The sequence below is a fragment of the Vanessa atalanta genome, chromosome Z (assembly GCF_905147765.1).
Source record: "Vanessa atalanta chromosome Z, ilVanAtal1.2, whole genome shotgun sequence".
NCBI lineage: Eukaryota > Metazoa > Arthropoda > Insecta > Lepidoptera > Nymphalidae > Vanessa > Vanessa atalanta.
The window spans coordinates 13,240,171-13,264,489 of NC_061902.1; the positions used below are offsets into that span (position 1 = coordinate 13,240,171).

Below are 24,319 nucleotides of genomic sequence, written 5' to 3' on the forward strand. Positions count from 1 at the left end.
TTTTAAGTGTTTACAGAATGAAATTCGCTTCGTTTTCTTAGCCTAGATATATATCAGATATATATATATAAAAACGGTTTTTCTTTTTTATTTATAAATCGGATTTTTTCGAACCCTGGTTTTAATTGATATTGATAAAAACATGGGCCAGAGCATTAGCTTAGTACGATTAACTGTTTGAATAAGGTCTCGAAAAGAGACCTTAAATAGGTTTCCAGGGACGAATACTTTGTATGTACTTTTAGGGATAGGAATCTGCAATAATTTTTAGAGTGTATATTGAAAAGTTAAAAGAAAAAAAACATTTGATGAAAAAATATTTTATTACAACACAAATCGTTTAAAAAATGGAGTATGTAACTTACAACTAGGGAATCCAATCCCGGGGATCCCGAGAAATTCATACATGTCATATTTAGTAATATTATATAGGAAGTATTTTAGTAAAAAAGTTCAATTATTATCGTAAACATTTATATTTATCTACGTTACAGCCACTTTATAGAATATTTGTAAGCAATTAAAATTTATATATTTTTTTTTCGACATGAGACTTTGAACTAAATTTCAGCTTTGTTTGCGTTTTAACTTGCCTTTTTAAGCACGAATAATAAGTGTATTGATACGAGATAAATTAGTTTATGCAATAAAAACCTGATTTATACCTACATTAACACACGGACAAGTAATTTTATGTCTACACTACAATCATAATTAGCTGCAAATATTTGTTTTCATAACTAAATGTCTGTTAATCATTTTCGGCCTTACTTATAAACGTTTGTAAAGCGAGTGTAAGTTAAACACAAATTTACTTCGACACCCTAAACAATATAAAATCCATTTATGTACAATATCTTTAAAAATTTCAGCGCTTGCTGATTGGTCAACGGATAAAATTTACATTAAAATTAGTTTAAAACACTACTATTATGAAGTTAACATTCGTCGTCATTAATTTTATTAAAGTAACTGAATAACGGCTTCACTTAAAAATGTTGTTCAGGGCGTGAATAGTTCTTGATTACTTCAACAATGTTTTGTCTCCTTCTTTCTCATATCAAATGAATGATGAGGGAAAGAGAAAAATCCGTGTTTGACTAAACCATCGCTAAACAACGTTTGTAAGCAAGGCCGTAGATGTTTACGTTCAAACTCTTATATTCTCAGACACGTGCCCGGTTACTTGCTAGTCAACGTCATACAAATGACTCCGCGTCGTTTATAAAAAAGGAAGTTTCGGTTTTTTTTCATACGTATTTATATAGCTTCAGTTCACATACGAATATAAATAAGGTAAGTCAGTCAAACTTGTTTATGGAAGTTTTTGTAAAGACTATATACATTTTTAAATACGTATTCTTTTACATAAATGGAATAAAATTTAAACTAAAATTTGTGAAACTAAACATTTTTATATGAATTCATTAAAATAATAGTCGAAAACAACACTGATTTTTGAAGAGTGGCCATGTTTAAATTGTGTTTTTTTATGGAAGTTTATTATTATATTAAATGTTTTGTGATAAATATAAAATAATATAAAAGTCTTTGGATATCCAGATATTACCTTAAAGTATCGGGTTCGGATTCCCTACTCAGAACATTGTAGCGTTAACATTAACACTAATTCTCCCTAAATTACTTATATCCAAGTTACATCTAACACTTTACATAGCAATGCACGGTCACCGTCTAGCAAATGGTAACTCCAAACGTACACATTCTCATATAAATTACACTGACAATTCATATTAAATAATCACTTTTAAGTTACAACTTTAACGAGCCAGACTCCTACGAAATCGGCAATACAAATTAATTTACAGGATCACATCCGCGCACTGCTTTCGAAATCTTAAAATTAATTATTACTTTAAAAACTAACATTACTCGTTACTAGTACTGTTCGTAGTTTCAACACGCGTGCGTCTTTGACGCTCAGAACGCACGATTTACTATAGTCAGTCGTTTTTACTTTTGACAACTAATTAATACATACTATGGTTTCATCACCATAGTAAAAATCCTCTCTTGAAACTCTGTACCCGGTCTCATTTATATTAATGTATGCAGCTCTTTATAATGAGACCGGATAGAGAGATCCGCGAGAGCAGATTTATAGTAAATATATTATATTGACTTACAGTAACGCGGAGAGTGTGCGCAGTTAAACCGATATATTAACAGTTATTGGTCTCGAGCAACGCGACCATGTTCTAGAAATAAGGACGCTAAAATTATATCGATCATAATAGATGATCGCGCTAGAATATATCACAAAGTGTAATTTATTTTAATTAGGGACAGCGCCGCCGTCGACCTCACCGAACCCAACGATAACATCACTTCGCCTGTGCAAAAACGTCCATGATTATAAACAATTCACGATTAAAACTATTTTTTTTTTTTTACCTGAATTACTTTTAAATACATTGTTACCTAGCATCTCAACAATTTCACTTGAAACCTACACACAGTACACAACAACTATTATATGTAATACTTAAATTACGAATGGCGACTGAGACTGGAACATCTAGTTACAAGGAAGTCTAGCGAAATCGACAGATACAACAGATTTACCATATACTTCATATGCTAAATATAAAAAGTACACGAATACATATAATAAAAATTTAATCCGGCATTATTTTATTTCATATAAATTTTAAGCATATATATACTCAAAATTGAACATAATACTTAATATATTATAATTTTTATACTATCGGCTTTCATTTAAATAATACATTATAAAAATATATATTAAGTGGTACACGTAGAATTTATAAAGGTGTTCATATTTATTAAACGTTTAAGTATTAAGTAACCTTTACAAATATATATAGATATATATATATAAATTGAAACTTCACAAGACGATATTGCATTACATGTCGCATTGTACTTTATGTCCAACAGTTCAGTTTTCAATGTACCATTCGACCGCTTCATTCCCACGAGCACTTTTTACTCTTGCTAATAAATTAAAAAATATCACTAGCACCTCTAACAGTTCCAGTCAGTTATATTTTTCAATTATATTTTGCAATGTGTATATTAAAAGCGTCATCAAGTTTTAACGTCTCATCAACAGCAGCCGAATTTAATATTTAATATACTGTAATTGTAACTTTAGGTCCACTCGATCGATCAAGAGTCTACAAAGTTTGTTTGTATATGTTTCCATGTGTGTAATGTTGTGTATCATGTAGCGAGCACTATTTAGTTGAGATGTCTATTTGAGCACTTATTGAAGCAACCGATTCAATGTTATTCACAAATTTATTGATTCACACTGTCACTAATCACTTTATCACACTGTTTACCGTCCGTTTCTTCCGGCGGAGCCGAGTGTGGGCAAGGATTTAGTATTGAATTTACTTTTTGAATAATTTGTTCCATTGTAAGACGTGTTTTACAGGTTGAGAAGTGGAAGGTTGCGGTTGCTGGGGCGCCTCTCTTTGCTGCCCCTCTTGGAAGCCTGTAACAAATATATCATTAGGCCGCGTCCGCGACACCAGGGGGCGGCGGGGCGGGAGCGGCGTCGGTGTTGGTGTTGGGGACAGACTATATATATACGATTGCACAAATGCAACCAATCCACGACTGAGGGGCGAGTTGGCGCGGCCGTGGCGCTGTAGGTAAGAGTTTAATACTAAGAGCCGTGTCATGCGAGGCGTTATGATAATGCAGCGATATTGTTTTGACATAGTGACTAACGGCTGGCAACGAGGTGTCCTATAATAGGTACAACACAGGGTTGATACAGCGCTGCCACGAAGTATTTAGCAGAATTGTGCTCTTCGATCCCATCGGAATTACGATTGACAGAAATGACAGACGCATGTACTGCGGGCGCATGCGCCAATCTGGCGTCGTATCCCGATCAAGTCTCCCCCTACAATTCATCATTACATTATACTGTGTGAGACCACATTTTAAATGAAAGTCGCTGCACTGTCACTTTCGTGATACCGCGACGTAACGTTTGGCATGGCAAAGTCCGACTTAACGCAACGACTTACATGCGCAGAAAGGTTCGCGCATTCAAATTGTTGCAAAAAGACGGCAAATGTACTTCGCTGACTGATCTCCAGCGTACTGTACAGGGTACAAGGGAAGGGTGTTGAAGAAATATCTTGCGTTATTACGCACAAACAGTTACATGCGCAATGCGTAACGATGATGAAATGATAAAAAAGCAAACTAGGTACTCTTGACTTAGCTAATAATTTGAGAAGCATGCCTTTCGTTTTGCGCAGTTTTACTCACGGTTACCCTACAAAGCTTAATAAGACCGGCTAATTCTTACCTTACAAATCTAACGCTTTTACAATTTGCTCAAACAGGATGGCGAAATTGTTAAATTAAGACGTATCTTCAACTAAAGTAAAACCGTGCAAACCGAAATCCATTCATTTCAAATCATCATACCAACGATAATGCGAGCAACGTCTTCTATGTGCTAGAGGGACTGTTTCATCGTCGATACGCTCGCACTTAACTACGCAAACGGTTTTGCATATATAAGTGCGTGTTACTTGAAGGTATATGAATATATGTTAACTACAACCGCGCTGTCACCGCTGCTAAGAGGGTGTACTTTAAACAGATAAGGACAGGCCGGTTATGCTTCCACATTACTCGCCCCTATTGATATTAATCCAAACTATTAACTTTACGCAGCTAAGTTTTTTTTATTTCTTTTACATTGAAGATACATTTCCCCAAAAAGTGAGACAATGAACTGTCGAATCGGTGACAATCCTTTGTTTGCACTTTACACCGATGTGGGATGCATATGATTGGACTGACCTTTCTCGGCAAAGCAATTAAATATTTGCTTTTGCCGGACAGACTCCCAAAGGGCTCGACGCTACTCGGTCAGCTCCCTTTCCCCCCCTCCCGCCTTATCAGCGATGCAGGAACGCGCCACGGACGCGAACAGCCTGAATAAAAATATGTATTTTTTTTTAAAATAACGTTTCCAACGTTTACACTAACGAGTTGAGTTCGGTTAAACTGACTGAATAACGCAAAACCAAGCCTTAAAACGAAGTCGTCGCCAACGACGACTGACGACTTCGGTATCTATTGAAAATTATAACAAAAAAAATATATTAAAAAATGGTCAATAATTCAGGCCATGTACAGTCAGACTCGGAAAGTGTATACAATGACAAACATTACATATAAAATGTGACAAACACCATATACGTTGTTCACAATAATGTATAAATTCGCAGCACCGAAAGCTTACAAACAAACAACACCAGGTACACATTTGACTCCAAGCCCTATTCCACAGCACCAACAATTGCGGTTCGATTTAGACGTGATACGCGTAAACGTTGTTCGTCAAATGTAGACATAGTTCTAATCAGGCAATAAAGTTTAATTGTTAATGTGATATACAGGGTTGGAACACTTCTTTAGACCATTTGTCAATGAATACCAGTCGAGAAACTCGTTTCCAGACTGAATGTACATATGTGCCTCATTATTTAATAACATTTTTTGGTTATAATATAAAGCGCAGTGCATTTACTTCGAAACAAACGCTTACTTTTCAATCTCAGGCGCGCAATGTACGAACTCGTGGCTCCAAAACTTGTAGATCGGATTCTTAATTAGTTCGATGAACGTGATCAGCAGACCCCATGGGTGGGGGCGGTTCACTATCAACCTCTCCAGCAGCATCCTTGTAATCTGTTCTTGAACGGCCTCAGAGTTCGCCTCCGCGAACAAGTAAAGCAGGCAACAGCTGAAGTAATGAGTGTGGCTGTTCGGATAGCGCAGCTGGTTTGCGATCGCGTTCAGGAATAGGTACCTATAAGAGTCACCATATGAAAATCTCCGAAAATTATTCGACACACATACACACACACAAAACACCTACATGCACACGTGTAGAGAATATTGTAGTTGTTATTTTTAATGTTTGGTGCATTCTCGCACCAGGATTGCCACTCACCTTCCTTCGTAGTCAAAGTCTACGGTAAAGTTTTGGAAAATATCCATGTGCGCTGAATGAGCTATAGTTGACATATTCGGGGTCTGCCCCTTCGATCTAATATGAGCGATAGCCTGAGTGCCGACGTACAGCACCACGGCGTTCATCAGCTGGCTGTTGTATCTGCGGCCTGGCTCATTCACCACCTGGCAATCGGTTCCAATAAACTTAAAACGAGAATTTAAACAATGAATAATAGCAACAACAAAGTAAAGCCTTCAATAAAACAATGTAAACTACATTTTCTAATTTATAATTAAATTAAAAAAGCAATTTTATTAACGATAGAATTAATAAAGCGTTGTCCTTGCGATGCACAAGTGTGCGAACGCAATTTTACCTTCAGAATTAGTTAATCACTTCACAGAAGACAAAATGGGTTAGTTACTGCGAATGCCACTATGTTACGTCAATAATAATTCACCTGCATGTTACTACGCAGCTCCGAAAGGAACGTGACAGGCGCTCTGGCCTTGATATACGCGTCCAGATCCTTCTTAAACTGCGAAGACGGTATAATCGTAGCGTAATTTATAACTGCACGAGGCGGTAGAGTGATTTCGGCTAACAGATCCACCTTCAAATTCGGCGTGAAAGGATCGGGCAGCCGCATGTTCCTCGGGAAGGCTGACAGGATGAGATTCCTCATTTGGATGCAATTTGGCGGTATCTCATCACAGAAGCCATAGTGGTAGTCGCACAGAAACTCGGGAAAATCGTGAAGTAAAACGAGTAAGACTTTGAGAGTTCCTTTGTATAGCATCATAACGGGCGTCGCCAGTTCCGTATTACGTAGGAACGGATCGAGGAACTTGAAAAGGTCGATAAGCAGCGTCGAATACATTCCCCAGCCCTAGTAACAGTAAATATTTAGTATCGAGCTGACAAAATATTAAATAAATTAAATAAAGCGATGATCAAGCAATGATATCAGAAGCTAATATTGAACTGTAAACACATACGAGCATAAAATTTAAACGTTATATACCAATACTTCCATGATAGACTTGAACAAAAGAAAAATAAATCCATAAGATATGCAATGAAATATAAAGTATAATGCACATGTATTTACAGATATATTTCAGTGTCTTTTCACACACATTCTGTGCTCTTGCTTGGTGAGAATAGAAAGGTTACATAAGGGGACAGTGGGTATTATCAAAGGTAAACACCGTGAACTTCATTTTGTCCAATAGACCATTAAAGAAAATACTCAAGGTGCAAGATTGCGGTATCCAACCAACGTATCGAATCGATTAATAAAATTACATTAAAAAATAATGCTTTAAAATGCATTGCGTTAAGTTATCAAAATCGAATCACGAATTATATCGATAGAGCACGTCATATCAAAAGTTACGTCAAGTGTCGAACATATTACAAACACTTTAAAGCACCAATAACGTGAAAGTCGAATACTCGTAAGTACTTTGATATGACTTTAAATTGTACAATTCATCAAAATGAAGTTTTACAAAAGAGTTCATGATATAAATAAGACGACACGGTGACCGTGCTATGGCATTCACAGCTTTGTACAAACTCATTTAGAATGTACATAGTTCGGTGACCATGCCCTGGATAACGGATACGGCACGTGTGTGGAAAGACGCTTTTATATTTCTTTCGAAGCTGAGAACAAGTGACATTTACAATGATGTGCTCAAATGTCCTGGACATATTTTTCTATATGGCCTGATTTTTCTGTTGTGTTTAACAAGAGGGTTTTATAGAACTCGTCAGTTCAAAGCGGCTTTATAAAAGCGCGTAGAGGCTATAAATTCAAAATCAAGAAAACAATTTAAAACAACACCAAGATATACCGGTATGAGCTTAGTGTATTTGCTTTAGGAGTTTTGTTTAATATAAGCATATATTTACTAAACTACGAGGCCAAAGGCTAAGAAATCATAGTTCAATTGAAACTAACACAACATGATTAGATTCTGATAAGTTCTAACACCCTTCTCAGTTGAAAATATTATCTGGTGTATCGAAATAAAATAAAATATTCTATATTTGCTTTAGACTATAACAAAAGAATCAGGTTTTGTAGAATTAGTAAATGAGACTGGGGACAATTTGACACAATCTGGGCATTCATTCAAGTTCTTTGACACATACATAAGAGATTATACATCTCGTTAACTTTAAACGCATTTTACATTTGTCAACAATTGCAATATAAAACATTTTGTTATAAAGTACAATAATAAAAATATTGTTAAAATGTCGTTAATATTACAAACAAAAAATATAGGATAAAACTATATTTTCTAATTATAAATTAATTTAGTATTAATTAATTTTTCAAAGAATACCTAAAATATCAGTGGAAAGTATTTCTTACATTCTATTAGTTTAAAAACAAACTCAAGACTCCGCATTCAATATTGTCTTATCCTTTACATTAACATTTAAATACCGTTTCCTTTAAGATTTCAAGAATTTATATATAACATACATAAATTGGTGTCATGACATAAATCAAAACCGCAACCACATGCCGTGTGTAAACGCCGGTTAAATATTAAACGTTAAAAGGCTGGTAAGGTTTTGTGCGAGCCCGTCTGGGCAATAGGTAATATGGTTGAGTGAGAATAATTAATAATAAAAAAAAAAAACAAATGTAATGTCGGGCACAAGGAACATGACGTCGTAGTTACCAAGGTAAGTGGCACATGAGCTATATAAGGAGTGCTTAATATTTCAACGGTAATATCTGTTGAAAGTGGTGACCACTCACCATCAGGTGCATTACTCTTGTGCTAAGGCGTTGTTGTACACAAAATTGCGACTAAGTAACGTAACCCACACGATTCGCAAGCGATTTTCATTCGTATATTATAAACTTGCAGAGTTGGTGTTATCGCACTGTCATGTACACCAAGTATAAGTCTAACTCTATAACTATAGCAAATACAACATAATGCATTAAGCTCGGTAGCACCGTAGTAGGGCTATAATAAAAAAAAAATTACATTGAATGTATTCTTAGATAAATTATTAAAGTACGACGTACTAACAAAGGCCCTGATTTACAAATCAGTAAAGTTAGTAATATGTGTAACTGAGAATATCCATGTTAGGACATGAATCGATTGTGTGATCAATTCAATCAATTGTGTGTATTTAATATAAATACTAAATTGTATATTTTATCACATCACTCAAAATTATAAAGAAGTTCAAACCAGAATGACAATATATAAAGATTTCAAGCTATCATTTCAATTTTAAACCAATCACATTAATTTCAAACTCCTTAATTTAAACAAATTTGTTAATCAGAGCCTTTTATACCAGATTGTGTCAAATACTTAATACAGGGCTCGCAGACATCAATCAACTGTTTGGATTTTATATCACAAAAATGATACAAGTTTATTTCAAATAGAACTTGACTTGTTATTTAGAATGTATTGATTCAAGTCTGCCTGTTTTAATTCATGATAATAAAGAACCTAGATGGATTTAACTAGATGAATTTCTACATGTACATATAATGATATTAATATATACCTTCTGTTGCGGTGTGACGGCTAACACCCTGTTGACGAAGGCCCTGTGCGCCACGATTTCCAGCCAGGCATAGCAGAATCCCGGTGCGACGCTCGGACGGATTATGCGGAGGGTGTGGCAGAATGCTGTTAGAACCTGTAAAACATGTCATGTCCTTATGGTTGCCGGGTACTTCAAACACTCAAAGATACTTTTTTTACTAAGTGTTTTTATTAATTCGATTGTATCTTGCAATATACACGCCACGCCTTTATATTCGCTTGGTATTTTTTTTTTGAACGTTGATATAATAGCTGGTATGGTGAGTCGAATCTTGGCTTGGTATCAATATTTTTCAGCTGATTTTTCTACAAACATTACAACTTATTGCTTTCACAATGCAATTCTTACTTAAATTACTTTTTCAATCCGTTTCGATATGTCTTACCTGATAGTTCATAGATTCTAGGACTGGCTCGGCCATGTTCATATCAAGGAACAGTATGAGCAATAGACGGTGGTAAGGAAGCTGTTGGAAGTTGGCGCCATGTTCTTCATGGTCCTGGAGTAGACACCCAGCGATGATTCCCAGGATCTGCAATATCAATACGACCAATGAGATATGTTCATGATCGTATGATCTTATATATACACTTAAATCAATTCATTGAAATTAAAGCGATTTATTTGTTCAGTTTAGCTTACCTTATTAAGCAAATTAAGTTTTGGTGTAGGGTTGCCACCATCCGCGGTATTCTTGATCAAAAGTGATACCAGCTTGATGAAAGAGTCGCATATCGCATAGTACTTCTCCCTCTTGGGAGGCACTGGTGGTGGGTTCATCCTGTCCTCTGTGAGCAACTGGTACACATTCTCGATGCACATCTGTGTTGCGATACGGAAGAAGCGAGTAATCATGTCATCTGACTTGAGTATTCCGTTCATGTTCATTCGGTGAACGTAAATGTTGAAGTTCTGTCCGATCTCGATTTCTGTGAGCGGACTCAGGAGCACGTTCCTCCATTCACGAAGGAGATTTTCTGTCTTCTCTTGGAGACCGGGTGGATCTTCGTAATCTCGGGCCTAAGTAAATATTTTTTAAGTCATATCTACTATTTCAGGAACTACAATTATTTTATATCTCTAATACCAATATCATAATAAGAAAAGTTTATTTAAGACATCGCTCAATTGAAAAAGAGTATAAACAACCCTAACAAATTTAAATAAAAAATAAAAAAAAGTATACACTACTTAATCTTAAAAAAATACACCAATATTTAAAAGATAACAGATTCAAAAGAGATTTGATAAGCAATGACAGCAATCATGTCCTAAGTAGTTGAACCATTCAGCTTCCAAGTTGGGTTCCAAAACAAAATGCTGACTTTCAATAGTAGCTGTGACGGGCTATGACAATCTGTCTATGTCAATATTTAATATGATATTACACAATAACATATACATTACTTACTCAATTTAATATGGAATAAGGTCATTTTAAAAGGCTCATAATATAGCCATTTGCAAATTCATTGGTTACAAAGAATGATCTATAAAGATGACCTGTTTTTAGTTATTCATTTACGACAGACCGAATTTCGACAATGGAATCCCAATAGGACGGCTATCCGCCACGACCAAATCAAAAGTTATAAACATAACTTAAATTCCTTATTTTGAAAACATAATTTTGTTAGTAAAGTTTATTTTTTCGCAGAGTTACTTACTCGTACTTGCAGGATTCCATTGTGAATATGGGCAGTTGGTCCCAATGGTGAACGTTCACCAAGGTACGTGCTAGGATCCTGGTTTATTCTTATCGTTTCGATCAGGGTCGCTAGGCCTTCTGGCGGCGGCTGTCTGGAGTGAGACATCATCCTCACGAGAGTCTCCGTAGTGTGATACAAGTCGGATTCAGTGGCGTACAAATTGTTCCTATCGTCAACGAGATAGAGCTGTACCAGTTGCATCGCAAATGCCACAGCCAAGTAGTTGTTCCCGTTGTCCATAAGATGTGCGAGCGCAAGATCGTACTGAAAAAAAGATTCGTATCATTAAACTCATCATCATCTTTAAACCTTTTAAATTAATGCTTAAACTGAAGCATTAATAATAAAAACATACCTGTGGCAAATTGATCAGATGATTTCTGACAAGACAATCGATCGCTTCCAGATTATAACGAAGCTCGTCCCGACATTCGGTGACGCAGTACGTTATTTGTTTGGTGGTCCAAGCATGACCATAAACCCTAGCATCTTCCAAAAGTTTCAGGACTCGTAAGTGAATGTCACGATAGCGTGTCATCATCTCCGCATGCTCAGGGTTTGTCCCAGGTTGGACAATATGGCCATCCAGAAGACCTTCAACAGCCTGTTCAAAATTTAGAAATATTTATTAGTTTTATTATTATTTACCAAATACAATTTAGAAAAATGGATGTATTCATCATACCCGTTGCAACAGAGTGTAGCCAGATACGATGTCCCGGTTACGTCTCGCTATGATAAGACACTCCAGCAGAGTGTGAGTGTTGGTCGCCTGGACCGCGAATAATGGAACCGTTAGCGCATTGGACAGGAACAATTCCGCTGTTGTTATAAGAGTGCCCATTTCATCGGTACCGTACACCTAATGAAATAAATATGTTAACGACTTATACAACAATTCATTAAAGATAAGAAACATCTTAATTATCTAAACTTACTTGTGTCGGATTCATTACTTGACTGAATGTCATCTGCGGTATTTGTTCCTGTGCTGATGGCTTAGGAATAAACATTCCCGCATCGCGAACGGGCATAAACCCAGGGATGTTACATGCAAACTCTTCATAAACTGAAATCTGCAGGTCTGTAGGACCACCGACACGCAGTCGCACCCTTTCGGGTATGCGTTCAGTTTGGTAAGTCAATACCATCGGGTCGTAGTATCTGCGCCCTTCTTGCCGGGCGATTTTTCTCATTTCGTAGTCGTTCATTAGCCTCTTATCGAGTTCAGGTAATGCCTTTTCGACGGCCGTCTTTTGAATGAAAGCGCAAGCGAGCTCCATATTTTCTGTAGCAAGAACTGCTGCTGCACTTTCTATAATATCCTTCTGTAACACATTCAACTGAATTAAAGATAAAGTTAGGTGTAGAAACATTGCAAGAAATTGAATTAAAATTATGAAATAAGATGTACCTGTTGAGGAGTAGTTGGTATCAGGGCAGTGATAAAAGCAGCTTTCAAGTTAGTGCTTATCGTGCTGATGATCTGTTCGCGGCAAGTGATCATAGCCATTCCGGCGGTAAGATTCCGCATCATGTGATGCGCGCACGTCCGCATTCGCACTTCGTCAGGGTCAAAAGCAAAGTCCTTCCTTATAATCTGCTCGCAAGTCGTCAAGGCATACTTGATAGACCGATCGACAACTGGATGAATCCATTCCTGAATCGACCGCTCGATAGCAGGTTTCACAAACTGCTTCAAATGAGGATAGTTTTGGAAAAGAATTATATGCGGATTGAAACATATTTTCTGACCGAAAGCCGAAGTTGATGAGACATTCACGTCAAGATAGTTAAATCTAGGCTCCGGCAATCCCAGAACACCCATCATGCTCGGATCATTGGGAATCATACCACTCGTAGGTGTGGGAACAGTACCGGACATGTCCTCGATAGGAATCATTGGTGGTTGAGGAGGCATCATTTGTATTTGTGGAGCCTGAACTACAGCCTGGTTAACCGGAATTACATTAGCTGGCTCTTTATTGGGTTTGGGTTGTGACAGTTGAAATTCGATAGTCCTTAATTTTTCTGGATCCTTTAAATATAGAGATGGTTTTAGATCAGTTATATCCAAACTTAAGTTTTTGCAAAGCACTTCTATTTCAAACTTTAAATTCAATTTCAAATCGGGTTCTTGATGTAACTCGGCCAATACGTTCATTAGAGCCATTGACCATGGATTCGGCGGTCTGAATACGACGCTCTTGGCGCAGGATTCCAAGACCTTCGCAACAAACGGCACGACGTAAAGAAGCTCCTGCTGGCCCTTGTGATAAGCTTCAAGTAGCAGTGCTTTAAGATCAAGATCTACATAAAGGATAGGCTGGTTGCGAGCTAAAGTGAGCATACCTAACCAATGACCGAGATTTTTCAACAAAGATCGGTCAGAGAAGTTCGCTATGCCTTTATCAGATCGCAATAATACTCTAATGTTTCGGTAAGTTTCTTTCGTAACCATCTTATTTATTTCCCGTATTTTGAGAACGTCGAGAAAATTGGAATACAGAGCGTGAAAATTGAGCTCGATTGAAGCTCTCTTCATTACTAAATACTGAGAAAGCCATTGATAATATTCATCTGTTATTATTTCTTTCAATTCTTCGCATTTAGTTTGCAGGTTTAGCTGGCTGAGATTGTTGAATATAAATGCAGTCTTATCTTGTATAGCTTCGGGTGGAGCATTTATTTTTTCATCCCTGTCCGTAGCAGTTAGCAGTGTGTCAATATTTGTGGCATTCGCTATAGACGGTCGACTGCCAATGCCACCGGCAGCGCAATTTGTAACCTTCGATATAACCGATATAGGATTGTGTACACAAACGACTGCCCTGTAAACAAATATGTATATTATTTTCTTGATCTGATTTTATAATTTATGTTATGCTTATATATGGAATAATTGACACACATATATGTGTTATATATTATTTCGGTATTTCATGACGATACTATAAGCTGGCAAGGCAGCAAGGTTATTTCATTTATTTATAAGGGAATTTACAGTTAAATCGATTTAAAAAAACAATAGGTAAGACCAAAATAACTAATCATCAGAATTTCTGTTGCTTCCGAACCAAAAATAAGGGTCACAAAAACAATAGCTTGTGATTAAATTTTATTCCTCCTATTTCTCGGCTGCAACTTGGTTTACTATAGAATTTATAGATAAAAAGTTTGAAGCTTTAATAATACTATAACTTTATAAAAGTAATCATATGAGACATTAAATAATATATATTTAGTCGAGGATTACTTGCCTGTATGGTGCTGAAACGGTAACAACGGCGCTCTGATTCAGCATGGCGGCAAGACTCGCTGGCAACACTGCTCCTTGCGGCTTAGTAGGTGGCTCTTGGCTCTGAAGGCCATATTCGATGTATTCAACTAAGTGCGGAGGGAATTCACTAAAATGAGGTATAGCTCTAACATGTTCACAATATTTATGATAGTCCTTTAAACGAGATTTGAATCTATCTAGAGCCGCTATACCGAAGTAATACATTTTAGAACCTTCCGGCTTACGTAAAGCATCTAAGACAAATCTTAAGGCCAGCCCTAACGATACGTAGCTAGGAACTAGACCTTTTTCTATTATACCACCAAATAATTGCGCTGTAATATGCAGCTCTTTGTCTGGATATTGTGGGAAAAACTTGTATTCTTCGAAAAGGTTTCGGAGCATGCAAGAAAACACCTCGCGCTCTCTTTTATTTGATGAGTCTTGGAACTTCTTTAACATTTCTAATACTTCGTCTATCGACAGAGTCGGGTGTGGAGGATGGTTGTATATCCTCTGAAAGTAGCTGTTAGCTTCATCTTCGATTTCCTTGGACACATTATGCATAATTTCTGGGAAGTGAATAGGATCCGGTAATCGAGGTTTATCCATTGCGGGTACAGGAGGCATTCTAGCAAGAGCAGACATATTAGCGACATTAGGGTTATGCTGCATTTGCATCATCGCAAAGGGACTGTTTGGCCCTGCACCCATGAGTCTCGATGGCGATGCTGGAGCTGTAACCAATGGCCCTAGTGTACCAGGCATAGCAAAGGCAGTATTTGCTGGTGCACCTAAAGTCATATTGGCGACGTTTGGTGTTAAATTAGCAATAGCATCTACATGTGGCGTGAACAGCTGTCCACCCAAACCAGCAGGATTAAAAGGTGTCTCTAATACCCTTGTATGCGGACGGGCAATACCCGGTATACCTGGTCTTGCTTTGCTCAAAATCAATGTCTGACAATTAGCTATAACATTATAAATCGCTTCCTGTAGCTCTTGCTGTACATTAGGAATACATAATTGCAAGCATGCCAACATTGTGCCAATAGTCTCTGGGGGCAACTGAGCGGCTTTAGGCAATTGCTCGTCTGGCACTTTGCCGAGTACTTGTGGGCATCGTCGTTGAAGAAACTTAACCATTGCTGAAACGAAAGTCTCACCGTGGTCACGTATTTTATCTGTGAGCCATTTGTCCAATTTCAAATACTCTCTTCGAGATGCCAAGCATGCTAAATCTATGACAAACGGAAATGACTGGACATTCAACAACAAGGACAATGCCTTTAGATCTTGTGCGACATCCAATATTCTCGATAGCTTTGATTGATCACTTTCGCCGCGTATGTACCAATCGGCCATAGCATGCATAATAATTGGCTTTATATTAGGATTTTGTGAATGCCACGCGTGTTGTAAAATTATACCTGAATTAGGATGGTTGCCAAGAAAAATTGGAATGAGCATAGTTAATAATTCCTGTCTGAATACTGTTACTGGTGGATTTATTTGTAATAGCGCAAGAATTAAAATATCAGGACAGTGTTGAAGAGGAAACTTAAATAACTCATGAACTTGCATGTAGTAGCCGCGTTCTGATGCGTATAGTAAAAGTTCCACCAAGTAAAGACAGCGCCATGTCGATATTTCCTTATTATCAGTTTCGGGCGGGGATTTCAATAGATCAATCGAAACTGGATGGAATGGATGATCTGCAAAACTAAAAATGTCTGGATGTTTGAGGATATTAGTGATCAAACTCATTTGACCTTCTAGATTTGTCCATCTTCGACATAGATATTCTACTGGAAATATATTAGCCGGATAACCTGCGCTTTGAAGACCTAATCGCAAAATCGTGAAGAGTAAACTTAAACCTTGTCGGTCAGGAACGATAAATTCTTGATGGTCTAGTTGTAAAATGACCTCCTTCCAGTTTAAATTAGAAGCTAATTCTTTTAAAGTTTGAACAAATATTTCAGCATTCCATGTCTCTGGATGTCCATGCGCAATTGCTTCTTTCTTCGCTTCGTGATTCATCCAATAATTTCCAGGTGTTTGGATTTGCGGGCCTTCTGGTAGTGTTGCATGGTATCTCACCATCATTGAAATTATTCTAGCTATGTCGATAGCCGTTGGCTCCCGCGCTCCAAAATTAATCATGTTGTTTTTGCAGTCTTCTACTGAAGCTGTAAATGTATAGCCAATATCTCGAATTATTTCCGCTAGAGAGTTGTCCATCATAGCTGCTGCCATGTCGTCAGATGTGGTCATTTCCTCGAGCGGTGTTTGTGTATCGTCAGGGTAAAGTAACGGCGCTAACACTATAGGCACTACTTCACGTGGAAAGTCAATGCGTAAACGTTTCAGAAAGAGGTCCTTAGTAACTGCGGCTAGCCGAAAATTGTCGTAAGCGAGGCTAGTTAAGAGAGTTTGCAAAACTTCAGGGCTGCATTCCTGAAGACCTGCACGCTCAACTTGATGTCCGCGTTCTGGTAAAAAAATACAATTGTAAATTAGTTTTATTACTACACATATATCTTTAAGTGATTTATAGAAGCAAAATCCCCTACATGATTTTTATACCTGCGTCAAGATAACACTGAACAAAGTCTAAAAACCGTTTCTTCAAATGGTTTTTAGCAAGAGAAACAATCTCAGGCTTTGATGAATTTCTTCTCAACACCAATGAGAAGGCAACATCTTGGGCCGTAGTCAATTTCAGCAATCTTGCGAGTCGAGTAAGGAGTGTGTTGGCAGGTTTTAATACCTGTAACATAAATAAGAATTTCACTTTCTTTTAAAATTACAAACTATTTTATGATAATGGATATCTTTTTTAATGAAGATTAACATAATGATTTTCCATTCAATTATAATTTGTTGAATTGATATTAGCTATATGATGTTTTATGCATATTGAACAATTGAGGAGGTTAATTATATGTATATAATTGAAGATATAATTGTCGACTGGCAATGTTTCTTAACATTGCCAAAACTACAACATATAAAGCTTTAGAACATAATATTGTAGTTCTTAAAAAATGTTTAGAGAATTTCTTAATGTTAACATCATATAACCTAGTTGTCTTTTTGTTTGTAACACTTTTAATTTTAAAACAACAAATAAGTATTTATTAATATGATTATTTTATTTATGGACATAATAGATTAATGGCTATTTTTTAAGATGTATTTGTTAATGTTTTATGGTAATATATATTTTAAGTCATTCTAAAATTAGTTCTTTTTTACATTTTATTTTTCATACAACTTTATTTTAATTGTACTTGATAACTGACTTTGTCTGATGAAAATCAATTCTCATCTGGCTGAGATCCAAGTATATATTCAACATTCTTGTAAACATTATCATATGATGCAATAGCTTTAGGTTAATTGTTGTTAAAATAAATAGATAGAGACAATAAATTTATTAAAAATCATTTTTTAAATATGCATCAATCCATCTTAAAAACCGAGCCGAGATGGCCCAGTGGTTAGAACGCGTGCATCTTAACCGATGATTTCGGGTTCAAACCCAGGCAGGCACCACTGAAATTTCATGTGCTTAATTTGTGTTTATAATTCATCTCGTGCTCGGCGGTGAAGGAAAACATCGTGAGGAAACCTGCATGTGTCTAATTTCAACGAAATTCTGGCACATGTGTATTCCGCCAACCCGCATTGGAGCAGCGTGGTGGAATATGCTCCAAACCTTCTCCTCAAAGGGAGAGGAGGCCTTTATCCCAGCAGTGGGACATTTACGGGCTGCTAATGCTAATGCATCTTAAAAACAGACATTTCTATCCCAAAGCATAATAGATGTTAAAAAAACATTAAGTGTATTTTTAATATACATTGATAAAATGTTATTTATGTATAAATAACATTAAAAGATGACCTATTCATTTCTTACCTTTTGTAGTGATCGTGTTGGATGATCTAGAGTCCGACAGACCACAGTAGACTTTGCAGGATGGTTCAGAAGCGACGCCAGATGCTGCGCTAGTAGAGTCGCGTGAACACTGAACGCAGTCCCTGGACGGTCGTTGTCCCACGATGTCTTCGCCGCCTCAGTAAGCAGACACCTCAGCAGTTGATTCTCTGCTTCCAAGCCATAGAGACTGACAATCTGAACCCAATATTTTAACGTTTATAGAACCAACCAAAAAGAAATCATAATGAAACAAAACATGATATAAGCGTGACTGACAGATAAGAAAAGTAATAATAACATTTGTGCAGTCAAATAAACAATTAATATGTACATTATGTGATGTAAGCTAATCTATAAAATAACTCCATTAAAAGCTAAACCAAATTTCGTTTGATATAATACCTATTATTTAAAAAGGTATTGAGGATAAAAATATAAGCAAAAATTTGATCAATGTTTAATTTGGCCAAGCCACCTTCGCTTGCTTTCATTCCATTCCTAGCTAATTGTGTTTGAGAAACTTGTAATTTCATGTGCAATATATTTCAAATACACTTTACTATATTTACTTTACACCTCGTATATTTAGATACAATAATCATTACAATGTGATGTTCAAGTGCTCAGCAACAAGATATCAACAAGCAAAATATTGATTTGCATAGGTTTTAAAAATAAAACATCATGCATCATATTAATTTTTGTTTACCTTCAAGTCTTAACAATATAGTAATTTCCTACTATAATAATCAATAATACTTTCACAATAATTTTAATATTCAAATGTCTAACATTGAAATAACGGCAGCATTTCTTTACATGCAATAATAAATCGCTGAGCAAAATACCTATATAATTCCATACATAATTAATCACTTGAGAAATTTTATTGTTCTCAAATAACAATGAAAATACTTATTAAACTGTTTGAATAATATTTATTCTTGAATAAATATTACGATTACTAATGAAACAATAACATTATGAACTTATAGTTGATATGATGCAAGCATTGTTCAATTATTCTTATCACTTTTGAAATGAGATAAACTATGTAGTAGGTATATAGAAGGCAGTTTATTTCTAATAGTTTTTTTTTATGTTTTTACTGAGGAAGAAGTATTAAAATAGTGTTAATGATTTTAATATTGACTACAATTCATACAACTCATTCGGCTACGATTACCCTATGTTCCTTATACCAACTTAACTAAATAATAACAAAAGTTAATTTGTTCGCAATGCTAAATGTTTGATGGATTATATTATATTTCGCAAAGCTTTTCGTTTTTTTAAACTAAACATTAATCCATTGCTTTAAATGAGTTATTTCTTTTATAATTCACAATTATCTAGCAGGTAGATAATTCATTATATTGACATAATGTTAGTAACAAATCAATAAAATTTCTAAAAAACGATTATTTTATTTTTAATTGAATATAATTATTTTTAGAAGTAATTGGTAAGTGTAATGACTAATGATATAAGGCATACATTTAATTGAGACATAGCAACCAATTAGAAATCATGTATAACACACACAAAGTAAAAGTTCATAAAAAATAAATCAAACATTCAAAATAATCTTAAAATGACATGGGAATGGGGTAAAAGCGGTACAAACTTAAAATAATTAATCGCACTACGGACAATCACATGCTAACTTGCTCATTTAGATGTAAAGACTGAATGCATAAAATGGTTCAACTAATTTGCACACAAAAATTAAACATTAAACTCACTCTTTAGGCTTCTTTTCGAACATGACAGACATACAAACAGAAAGATATCAAAAACATTTTCATATAGAATAAGGTTATTATACAATGCATAATTTTAACCTAAAATACTATCACAGCGGTATTTTGAGTTAATCAAAAATAAAATTTAACCTAAGATGTATTAATAGCTCAAAGTATTTGTTGCCATTAATAAAAAACACACCAATACTCATAAAAATATAATTGCATCCAATATTATAAAAACAATTCAACATTATCTTTCGTACATATTTTTTAATTTTTCTCTATTTATATTATAATTTTGAAAATATAACCTTCCTCGTTCATGTTTCTATATATTACTAATCAGATTTAATTATGAATTTTAAGTTGATTTTGAAATTTTGTACATATTTTATAAAATGTAATGTAGGTAAGAGTAAAATGCAAGTACATACAAATATGAAGATAAAGGACATATTTTAGCAGATTTTAACTTTGTATGTAACTTCAAGCGTGCATATGAATATGCAAATCAATATTACTTCTTAAAAATATATCTCCACATTTCTCAGGTGACCCTTCAACTGTATTCATTATATTAATTAAGATATTTAACTTTTTTCTTAACTTATTTAGTATGATGTTGATAATTATCATTTAAATTAAGTATTTAATAAATTCGTCCAGTTTTACTTTAGCTATGTAAACCGGTTCATCTCTTTATTGTTATAATTAAAATTATAATTACAAACAATTTGGTAGGTAATTACATTGAATTGTACATAATTAATCATTTCTATGAATGTGTTTTTTTAGCTTCTTTAATGAAAAAATATTAAATTCATAAACCATGAAATTAATTTAAAACATAAAAATAACATTTATGCAATAAGAAACTAGTAACAAGAATTCCAACTATGATGAGTTGCCAAATATATCTTTAGAAAACAGTTCTATTTGTATGAAATTTACAAAATACGCAAAAACCATATAAATAACTGATTAGGTTTATTGAAATGAATGAATAATTTATTATGTTCGATGCGTAAAAGTAAAAATCGCGCAAATTGATATTGAACCACTTTATACCGTTCTCCAATAACGGCACTTCACATATTTATCATTTCTTCCTTCATTATACTTAATATTTAAATCATGTTGAGCACTGTGCGATAATGTTAAGGCAAAATATAAGCAATCCCTACTGTTATATAAAATTCAAGCCCTATTTCCAATTCAGCTCGTGGCTACTCGCAGTCCACAATATGGCGACATTTGAAAACAAAGACAAACTGTAAGTGGATTAGCTCACCTGGGACAACTCTTGACTAGTTTGCTTGAAATTCTTCTTACTTAAATTTGCAACGAGATAATTGATTTGTGATAAGCTAAACGTTAAAGGGTCCAGGTTCATAGTTCCATTAATGCGAAACCGAAAGCTTCAAACACGTTTGAAGCTTTCTCGATTTTTGACGAATTACTACAGTAAACGTATGTTCTTTTACAGTTTTTTTGCGAAATAACAATAAGCCTAAGGTCAACATCACCAATATTATATTTCACTTCAAATTTAACATAATTTTAGCACTCCACTGCAATAATTCATTACTCGAAAAAAACCTGCACACGATGACGAAAGCACTCGCCTGGTTCGGCCTCACTCGTACATATAACTCCCTCGATGTGCAATGCTTCCAACATTAAGAAATTAATTAATAGTTGCCAAGCCTAATATAATAAATCCATTTTGTAGTATAATATTTCTATAATAATATACCACAGTTAATTTAAACTTTTATTAAATTTAATTTTTATATAAAAAAAACCTCGAGAAATAAGACATTATTCATTAAGATACTTCATATATAATAATAGATGATAAAAAAGCGTTGCTCTAATTTTATAATAAAAGTGAACTAAGCACGTACAAGAGGCCTACAGAAATTATATAATTTGAAGATCTCTTTTAATCACTAAAAACACACCACCCTAATTTAATACAAAACATTGCCCTCGCTATATAATCATAGAGGTCAATAAAAATTACGTAGTTTAATACATTAATTACATTTACATGCAATAATCATTCGAACAATCGTAACATTTTTTGCATGTGTATGCATTCGTGATTTCATCCGTTTCCAGCCTTGGCTGCCATCTCATGAGAATAAAGCTACAAAACACAGACCATATTAGTAATGCCCAAGTGTGTGCGCAAAATTGTGTATATTATTTATTTCCTAATTCCCATAAACCGACCGACGGCAAATCTGACACGACCGGAAGAAGTTCAGGTGCAGGTTCAATTTTTCGGGCTTTACGTGTTTTCCTAGCGCTAACAATTTTTTTCCTCTAGATAATGAAAAACGAGCTTTTTATCAATATTTTTGTTTGAATATTTTTTATTGATATTAGATAATTTTCATGCTTTACAACGTAAATTTACTACTCATTGTTTTTGTTTTAATAGGTATATAATATTTATAAAATTATTGTAGTATGATTATTTGATTGCAATTACTCATCATATGTTTTGGAAGAATGTGACTTATAGTAAAGAAATAACAATATACCAGTTATTGGGAATTGAATTTTAATTTTGATTTATATCCAATCTAGTTAAGGAGATAAAAAATTGATCAATGCACGTCTTGTTTTACAGACAAAATCACTGTTGATACTTAATATATCTTATATGAATTCAATAAATTTCTCAGTATTATTATTTACAGAAGGTCTTAATTATAGAGACATAAAATTTAAAAATAGTTACTGTACAAATCGTGACCGAGTGGAATGGTGGCAAGGATGCTAGCAGCATTTCCCCAGTGAATCGCAATCATTTAGTTAAAAAATTAACCAGCCCTCACATCACCCGTGGAAGCAACAAATCGAGGATAGGATAAATAATTAAAACGTAATGTTAAATTTTATTTTTACACTATTACTCTAAGTGTGTCACCCGCAAATGGTACAAAGACTTAATATTAAAAAAGAGACAAATATTTGGTTCGTTTTATCCGCGATGGCTCTGGTTCTTGACACTGTTTCACCGACAGTAGATCCATAGGTCTCTTGCCATCAAGTGGCATGTGGTTCAATAAGAGCAGGAATGTCTATGGTGGCAAGAGCTCTTTTTAAAGTATCATTAAGAGAACATAGGTGGAAAAGCAAACCCTGAATTCCTAGGACTGTGCTAAAATATGTTCCCAGAGGCCTATTGATGTAGGGAAACATTCACTGTCTTAAAGTCTCCCACGATTTTTAGAAGGTAACGTAGGCAACTCGTGAGCTGACTCTTTCGTTGATAACTCTAGAAGCCTGACATGATTTTTTTTGGCACTTCAAACTATGTAGTGTAACGTGATTGGCGAATCCTAAAATAATTATTTGGTAATTTCCTTAGATATTTAGAGATATCGTCGTTATACCACTTTTCCTTCCAGTTCTCTGTCGCCTCTGTAACTATGGTGCTTTTAACTAAATTAGATTTTAAAATTTGTGAACTAAGGCCTGAAATCCTATGTTCAGAAAAGTGAACGATTAGAAAGTAAAGATATGAAATTTTCCTGACGTCGATGCCATCATATCAAATGAAGAGTATAGCTTGGATAGATTTTTTCTAATGATATTTTAAGGATGCCATAAAATTTCACATTAAAAAAAAAAACATCTTCAGACCATCTGCTAGGTACTTTACATTAGAAATTTTACATTATTTTTTAAATGTTAAGATTTTTAACATATTAAGTTATAAAATAAAACCCTAAAATACAAAATTTGTAGTGCTAATATCCTATGACAATACTTAATAACAATTAAGGGGTGTATGTATCGTTTCTCGTATGCTGGATTGCTACTTGCTGCTCTATTATCTATGTTTACACTATACTAGCCATTTTTTTTAATTTTAATTGACATGGCAATGGCAACATTGTATTGTGATAAGTGCGAAGACTACGACTGAAAAAATAGGTTAGTTTTCAATTATTTTATGATTATTTGTAATTATTTAAGCTTAGTTTTTATCTTTAATTAATTATTGAAAGGTATTAGCCGTAACTAGTATTT

General features: G+C 34.8%; 1 protein-coding gene across 6 annotated transcripts; it reads right to left on the bottom strand.

Moving 5' to 3' along the window:
* Window positions 1-307: 307 nt before the first annotated feature.
* Window positions 308-21,913, bottom strand: LOC125075779 (CCR4-NOT transcription complex subunit 1). 6 transcript variants are annotated; one of them, XR_007120243.1, is made up of 17 exons: window positions 21,561-21,913; window positions 18,501-18,716; window positions 17,165-17,348; window positions 14,556-17,070; window positions 12,710-14,126; window positions 12,234-12,638; window positions 11,981-12,157; window positions 11,651-11,899; window positions 11,254-11,559; window positions 10,229-10,606; window positions 9,972-10,118; window positions 9,545-9,679; window positions 6,444-6,872; window positions 5,981-6,165; window positions 5,573-5,836; window positions 4,822-4,955; window positions 3,350-3,487 (listed from the first exon to the last, which is right to left on the bottom strand). XR_007120243.1 is itself a non-coding variant. In XM_047687527.1 (16 exons), exons 1-16 carry the CDS (start codon window positions 21,660-21,662, stop codon window positions 3,289-3,291), a joined length of 7,290 nt encoding a protein of 2,429 aa, XP_047543483.1. In that variant the 5' UTR covers window positions 21,663-21,913; the 3' UTR covers window positions 308-3,288. The 6 variants fall into 6 exon arrangements, 5 of the variants coding, with proteins under 5 accessions (XP_047543483.1, XP_047543482.1, XP_047543481.1 ...); XM_047687527.1 differs by lacking the exon at window positions 4,822-4,955 and having other exon boundaries at window positions 308-3,487; window positions 12,234-12,620; XM_047687526.1 differs by lacking the exon at window positions 4,822-4,955 and having other exon boundaries at window positions 308-3,487; window positions 12,234-12,623.
* Window positions 21,914-24,319: the final 2,406 nt, after the last annotated feature.